The sequence below is a fragment of the Pteropus alecto genome, unplaced genomic scaffold, assembly GCF_000325575.1.
Source record: "Pteropus alecto unplaced genomic scaffold, ASM32557v1 scaffold398, whole genome shotgun sequence".
Taxonomy (NCBI): domain Eukaryota; kingdom Metazoa; phylum Chordata; class Mammalia; order Chiroptera; family Pteropodidae; genus Pteropus; species Pteropus alecto.
Window position 1 is genome coordinate 5322280 of NW_006442497.1, and position 8183 is coordinate 5330462.

The 8183-nt window shown below is 48.4% G+C and overlaps 1 protein-coding gene across 1 annotated transcript in view; it reads right to left on the reverse strand.

The window, feature by feature from the left end:
* Positions 1-3523: 3523 nt before the first annotated feature.
* Positions 3524-8183, reverse strand: part of RCVRN (recoverin) — a 6634-nt gene continuing 1974 nt past the window's right edge. The window contains exons 2-3 of the mRNA XM_006922389.1: positions 6424-6535; positions 3524-3645 (exon numbers count right to left, since the gene is read on the reverse strand). Of these exons, the coding sequence (XP_006922451.1) occupies positions 3524-3645; positions 6424-6535 (234 nt within the window). The remainder of the gene's footprint in view (positions 3646-6423; positions 6536-8183) is intronic.

Consider the following 8183-nt stretch of genomic DNA (forward strand, 5'->3'; position numbering starts at 1 on the left):
GTGGCATGCACACACACTACTGGCTTTTGTCCTGCTAGTGATTAAAATAACAAGTTTATTTAATTTTATTTTTATTTTGTTGATTTCTCATTTGTTTCTCACTGGAGCTGAAGGTCTCTCATGCCCAGGAGAATTCGGTGCATCGTTCCTGGTACTAAGGGACCCATTGGAGAATCTGTGGGGGATACCTCTTGGGGATGCTAAGAAATACACGAGGAACACTGCATAAGAGGCTAGAATCCTGTGAGAGTAGGCAGCAATAGGGGCAGGGCAGTTTGGCTTATTGTTCTTAATGAGATCTGTTTCTGCCTTGAGTTTATATGTACATGAGGAAGCAGAAATTCAGAGGTGAAGTGACTTCCCAAAGTCTCCGTAGTAAACACCTAGTTTTATAATTCACCTCTCTTATAGTAATAGCACCCAAATTTTCCTCTTGGAAACTCCTACTCTCAGTCCATGAAGTTTGAGTTGTCTCAACTTTGTCCTTAGCCCCAAGGATGAGAATGAAAGTCTGCCTGGCCAATCTGAGCACGACATCTTCCTGGCACCAAATATTGGATCAGAGATGGGCATATAATCAATCAGAGCCAATGAGAAAGTCCTGGGACTTTGGCTAGGAATCACAACAGAAAGGCATTTCTCTTTTCTGCTGAAATTAGACCCATGAAGCCAGCCTGGATCTGCTGATGGCCATCTTGCCAGCATGGGGTAAAGTCTTCCTGAGAATGGAGCCACCACAGCATAAAGCAGACCTTGGAGACAGAGGAAGGACCCTGAGACACTGTCAGAGTCCCTGGACTGAGCCAGACCTCAAGCTAGTGCTACTCCTGGAATTTCAGTTACATGAGTCAATAAATTCCTATTTGTGCCACAACAGTTCGTGTTGGATCTTCTGTCCCTTGCATCTGGAAGAGTCTTGATGACATAGTTCAACATCACCTCTACCTCCTTCTTTTCCCTTCAGTCAAGTGGAAGAGCCTTGATGACAAAGCTCATCACCACCTCTACTTCCTTTACACTGCTTTACAATACTTCCAGGTTCTCTAAGTATCTTCCCCACAGACTGCCCTAGAGCTGTACAGGACTCCAGCCCAAGTAGCCCTGCCAGCTGAAGCTAACATAAAATATACTAATTAGGTTACCGTTCTGGGGTTTTTCATTGGCCAATAGAGCCAGTGGCCCCTTAATATCTTTCATTGAACTGCAGACCCATAAGATTATTATGCAGTGTCTATCCTTTTAGACTCAAGTGACATGGGAGCCCTGACCTCAGAGAGAAATGAAAAGCCCCCAACCTCCCTTACCAAGCAACCAGATTCACTCAGAGAGGGTGGTGCGTAGGGTGAAGGAGCCCTGGCATGAGGCATTGAGCCCTTTGGTTCTATCCCAAGACCACCCTAGCTGGACCCAAGGTTCTTCTCCATTTGAGTTGGTATCTTCTCCACCAGAGGGGTATCTTGGGCAGGTGGTTCTAATAATAACTCTTTTTCTCCCAGAACCACTGGACCAGATGCTGTGCAGCCCCCTCTCCCTTCTAGCTCCAACATTGCAGAATCCAGAATTTTCTATCCTGTCATGTCCAGGTCAAAAGTACTGAGGCAGCCTGGTCTAATCAAAGGGACTCTGATTTAAGTACTGAATCTTACTCTCACTTTGCGGCCTCATTTATACCATGGAGATAATAACACCTCCATCAATGAAATAATGCCGAGCATCTAGTAGGATGCCTGGCTCATAGAAAATGCTGCATATCTAAGTGTTAGGAATACTTTCAAGTTCACCTTCCACAAACAGCAGCACTTTATGATTGTGGTGATTATGCTATCGTTGTGGCTGAAGCTTGGGCAGTGGGGAATCACCCCTAACTCCAGCAAGTGGAGACTCCCCTGCTTCAGGGGGTTGCATACAGGTCAGTCAAGTGTCCAGGACAACTATATATTTTTCTGACCTCATCTTGGAACTTGACACTGGAGAATAAATGGGCCTTCAAAACAATGACTCCAGTGATCTTGAGAACCCACTGGTGATTTCTGAGATGTCCCAGGCAATGTGAGCCAGTGGGCAGTCCTGGCTGGGCCTCTGCTCATTACCTGGCTGAGCCTGGGCAAGCTGCTTGCTGTCTCTGGGTCTCCTTTTCCTATCTCTAAAATGAGGGGCATCCACGTCTTCACCTCTTACCATATCAAAACTGAACTAGCTATCCCCTGAAACCAGCAACTCTCCCTGTTTCCCATCTCAGCAGATGGCATCATTATTCACCTGGCACCCAAGCTATAAACCTGGTTGCCATCCTTGCTCCTCTCTCCTCCTCCTGCAGCTAGTCAGGTGTTTGCTGACTCCTAAATATCTCCAGAGTGGTCCCATTCTCTCCATCCCACTGCCATTCCCCTGGCCCAGGTCACCTGGGCGACTATAACAGTATCATCTCCAGCCGCCCTGACCCCAGTCTTGACCCTCTGGTTTATTTCTACCCTGCCACAGAGTTCCCTTAGATCCCTCCTGCTCCAAACTCCCAATGGTACCCACAACCCCCACAGTGATGCCAAACATAGATCCCTCCTGCTCCGAACTCCCAATGGTACCCACAACCCCCACAGTGATGCTCAAGGCTTCCCAGGGGCTGCAGGGAAGGCCTGACGTGGTCTGACCTTGGCTTACCTTTCAGGCTTAACTCACAATTGGCTACCCCTCTACTCTCTGGCTACACTGGCCTTCTCACAGGAAATGCTCATTCATGCCTCAGTGTCTGTGCTGAGACCCAGTGCTTCCCCACCCCCACCCTTTCTCCCACCACAGTCTACTGGGTTTTAATTCAAATGTCTCCTCATTAAGAACACCTTCCTTGATCGTCTGGACAAGGCAGCCCCTCCAGTTATATCTTCTCACGTGCTTTGCACTTCTCCATGGTAACCTCCCCACTTATAATGGCTTCTTCAAGGTCTGTAGTCCCTTCTACACCCTGAGCTCTGCCAGAGAAAGACCATGTCCATCTCATTCACCATTATAGTTCCAGCACCCTGGCTTGTGGCTACAATGGCAACACATCCTTGTCTTTGAGGCTGAGCTGACAAAATAATTTCCTTTTCCAATTCCAGAACAATCAGCCAGCTGTATGCCCAGCTCCTCTTGCATTTATTCAAACCTGCTTACCCAGCAATCCACAAAGGAGCTTATATGAAGTGGGGGAGGTGATATTTAGGACTCCTGTGACTTAATCCTGGGATTATCATGGGAGGCATGGGCTGGCAGGGGAGGGGAGGCGGCCAGGCGTAATGGGAGGGACTCTAAAGACAGAGGGAAGAAGAACCGGTAGATTGCTAAAGACACTTGTTTGGCAGGGATCCTCACTGTGGGTTTAATGTGCTGTGGGCTTGGAGGCCTCTCTCTTGGCCCCTGGGGTATGTTTGTGCGTGCGTGCGTGCGTGTGTGTGTGTGTGTGTGTCCATGCGCACGTTCGTGTGTGCATGTGCATGAGTGTGTTTATCTGAGTGGTGGGGGAGGAAGGAGAGCTGAGCAGTTGGCATCAGGGGTTCTTTTCCTTTTCCTTTAATCTTTCCTTTACTTTTTGAGGCTCGAATTGGATGAGTCGCAGAATTTCCTTATTGGCCAGGGTCCCTTCGATGAACTCTTCCTCTGTAAGTTTATCTGTGTATGTGGAAAAAACACTGTAGTCAGGATTGGCTGTTTCAAGCTGCAATGAGGCTGATGTCTGCCAGCATACTCCGTATGGACGTATCTATTATGAAAACACTGGGTCTCACTGCCCTTGAGGGTACCTCCACCCCCACCCCAGATACTCAGCTCCTCTTCTGGACCTCTGGATCTCCCCATGAACTAGCAACGAGAGGGTTAATGACTGCAGAGGGGTCTAGGATGCATTCTAGTGCTATGCGTCTCTTCTATGGCCAATGCCTTTGCTTGGCTGGTTATTAAATATTTTTAATGTTACCCCAGGTCTCAAGCCTCAAGTTCTGAGGGTTACTTCTGGGGACCTCAGTGAAAAGAGTCTCAGCAGAGAATCGGGGAACAGTGTCCACTCAGGGTGAAGGGAGTTAAAGGTAAAGGGTCCGATGTGGTGCCAGGGAGAGCCTGGCTCGTGGAGGGGCCTCTCTGTCCACCTCAGCATATGGGCAGCTCCACAATTCCTGGCTGACAACTCCTCCATGATTCATTCCTATATAGCTTTGCATCTCCCTTCTACCTCCCCATTTGGGACTGAGAGAGACCCTTGCCCTTACCTACTGTATTCAGTTCTATCCAGTTAAATGCCCTTCCTTTGTGCCAGACCTACTGTGCTTGGGGTTGAGGCCACTGCAGGGGCAGTTGGCAAGGTGCGGCATAGAAGCGAGTTAAATAAAGTCGCTGGCCCCAGGAAACTCTTTGTTTGGTGGGGAAGACAGTCACACACAGAATAACTAAAATGAGAAAGGTGCTCTTTCAGCTCACGGTTATTCTCATTGTTGCCTGCACGTAGTAGGTGCTCAACAAACCTTGGCTGAACCAAACTGTACTTCAATTGGCTTATGTTCCAGGCCCTTTGAACATCCTTAATCCTCCCTGGGTTAGGATCCAGACTGGTTCCCTTCACAGGTGGGTAGTGAAATTGGGTCTAAAGTCTCAGCTGCCCTATCAGCCTTACAGAGAGCTTACAACTTCCACTATCAGAGTCCGGTTCTGGAGCGAGGTGCTGTCTCTAGGTCACCCACATGAAAACACATGTCACCTGGCAGGAGTAAAAGTCAGCTGCCTAACACTGCTGTGTCTCGTGACATTCACCTGGGTCAATTTTCAGGTTAGCAAGTAGCGGAACAAGGGACTCGGCATATTGCAGACCCAGACAGATGTCGTGAAAGGGGTTAAAGGGCTAGTGGGGTGAGGTACCACAGGGAGTCATCTTAAACAGCTAGAATCAGTGTGAATGAGGAGAAGGTACTCAAGGAGGAGGTGACATCACGGCTGGGACTAGGGTGAGGCAAGAGAGGCACCTACTCTGCAAAATTTAAGGAGGCACTCATTCTCAGGATTGTGTGAGCACAGGCTGGCACCTGACAATGAGAGCCACCCTAAACGTGGGGCCAGGCACCTCACTTGCTTCACCCTAGTTTTGGCCCTACTGCCAATGACCTTCTCACTTAGTAGGGCTACTATCCGCTTCTCTCACTTTTGTCATCCTGGTCCTCCATGGCCACGTGACGTCAACTACTCTACTATATCCTTCTCATGATGGCCGTGAGCATCATGCACGAGCAGCCCCAGTTCTGGGATCCATCACCGCTTTCAATGCAAGATTGCATTCCCCATGGGCTGTATCCAGCCTAACACTGGACAGGGCAGGGTACCAAGATAGGCCAGCTCCTAGAAGAAGGGGGCTCAAGGACACCCCATCGGCTTTGCCAACGCTTTCTTAGAACAGCATTGCAATCTAAGACTTTTCTTATCCAACCTTCCTCCTTGCCGCTCTGCCCACACAGGTTGTCTGCTTTGCAGTCTGATAGTTTTCCCAGCCTCCTCCAGATCCCTTCCTGTTTTCCTTCATAAACCTTTCCCTCAATAAATCTCTTGCAATCTAATTTAAATCTAATCCCTTCTGGCGGTGCTTCCGGGGGCAACCCAGACTAACTTCCTAAGTAAAATCATGTAAATTGAAATCCCACTTACTTGGGACTGGACGCTAATTCACATGTAGACAGCTGAAGTTTGCCCTGTCCTAACTGTCCAGAAAGCATTTTTAAAAACAATAAAGTAAACCGAAGTGTCTACAAACCGGCACTCCGCTTAAACAGAAAGTGGTTTGCAGTTCCTCTAAACTTGTCATTTGCATACAAACTAATATGCTGTTGCCTTTACTTTTTACTATTCCTTCAATATAACTCTGTTATAACCAAAGTTGTTGTTGTTTTTTTTTTTTTTTTCAATAACACGTCATTTCGAGCTTTCCTTCTCCCCCATAGACTCTCAGGCCACAATGGAGTTATATAAGCGACTGGGATGTGGCATCATTGCTATCAGCAGCGCAGCTCCAGAGGGGCAGCGGCCGAGCCTGCCGATCCTTCCGCCCACACCCCCCAGAGGCCCTTCAGCCAGCCCTGCACAGGTGCATGACCAGATGAGGTGTCCTCGCGTCATTTCGAGCTTTCCTTCTCCCCCATAGACTCTCAGGCCACAATGGAGTTATATAAGCGACTGGGATGTGGCATCATTGCTATCAGCAGCGCAGCTCCAGAGGGGCAGCGGCCGAGCCTGCCGATCCTTCCGCCCACACCCCCCAGAGGCCCTTCAGCCAGCCCTGCACAGGTGCATGACCAGATGAGGTGTCCTCGCTCCTGCCCAGGCACTGGGACTCGGAAGGATAAATCTTGTTGGAATCTCCAGGAAACAGCCCGTGACTATAAAATCAAAGGCAAGGAGAGAGTAGTCATTCACCATCATCTTTCTTTCCAAAGAAGCCCCAGATCTTCTCAGCTCGCTTCTCAGGGGTATTTTCATCATCTGGAAGATGCTTCACATCCTCAGGATTGATCATTTTGAAAATTGCCTGCACCAAATGAAGAGGAACAATGCATCAGAAGGAGCGGTAGGGCCTGGCAGCCCTGGGAAAACACACGTCGCTGACTTGGCAACCTCTAGGACAGACTGAAGAGTCCCAGGCTCTACTGAATCAAAGCACCCGGGAGGAGGCCAACGCATCTGTATTTTAAGATCTTCAGACAGGAAAGGGAATGTGTGAGAGTGGTGAAGAAGGCTTTCATTTCTTATTTTGTCCCTTTTTGTATGGTTTGAATTTCCTGACTGTGAAAACATATTACTTTCATTTTATTAAAAAAAAAAAAAAAAGAAAGAAAAGAAGAAATAAAATGTTTCCTGATGATAATCCCACAGCAGCCTGGGGTTGCAGTTTGGAATTGCTACCTTGAACTGCCCAGAAGTTTTAGAATATTCTATAGCTTCTGGGTCCATGCAATACCTGGTTGCCCAGCCAGATTGGCTTGTGGTAATTACCGCTAACATTTATTGAACAATTAACATGTGCCACTTTACTAAGCATTTTTACGTGCGACCTTCACAAAAACCTTACAAAGTATGTATTACTGGCCCCATTTTACAGATGAAAAAAATTGAGACAACTAACTTGCTAAAAGTCACCCAGCTAGAAGCAGAAGAGCAGAGATTCTAATCCAGGCGGTTGGTTCTGGAACCTCCATACTTGCATTACGCCACCCACGACCTTATCCTTATGCCTTGAAGAGCATTCCAGGGGCTGGGGAAAGGAGAGGGAGTCTTCAATAAGAATTTTCCAAAGTCAGGACACAGGAAGTCCTTCATTTACTCTTCTGCTTAGGGAAGGAATCAGAGAAAGGCTTAGCATTAGGCTCAAGGATCTTTCTCACCACTCTCTGCTCTTGCTAATCAAGGAGACAGATATGCAATGTGGGGCAAAGGAGGAAGTGTCTCTGTACCTGTGATCAGAGGAAGGGACAAAGTGGTCTTGATGTGCCTTTCTAACTCCAGGTTACTTCCAGCTCAGTAACTCCAGGGCTGGCCAGGCCCAGAGAGGACACTCAAGGTTATGGCCCCCAACCCTGTCCTAGCTTGGGCCCTCAGCTTTGGGGCAGGCCTGGGGTGCAGGCAATGTGTTGGGTGAGAGTTGAGAGAGCACCTTGGAGACACCTGGGAGCACAGCCAGGCAGGGACAGTAAAGCCTGTGACATTAGCCTGGAGGGAAGATCAACAGCTTTGAGAAGTACCCTTTTAGACCTCCATGCTATAACAAGAAGAGCAAGGATATCAAACCCAGAAGCTTGGGACAGCAGCCTAGGCTGGCAGGTGCCCAGCAACTGAAGTATAGGTGACTCCCTTAACACTTCTCTCTGTCCTGAGTCATGGGAACCATGCTCAGGCCTGAAAACTAAATGCTGGGGGTGATTGGCTGCCTACCTGTCCCACCCTGCTTCTAATACCAAGGGCAGACTGTCAAGGTCTCAGGGAAAGAACCGTGAAAGAACCATCAAATGTTCACCCTGGGCCCTGGGAGGTTATATTGTTTTTCCAAGGCCATGCAACTAATTGATGGCATAGCTGGGACTAGAACCCATAACTCTTGACTCCCAGGCCAGTGACCTTGTGATCTGATGAATAGCAGAACCTTGGCACCACCTTGCACAGCCTCAGCCATGGATGCTCCC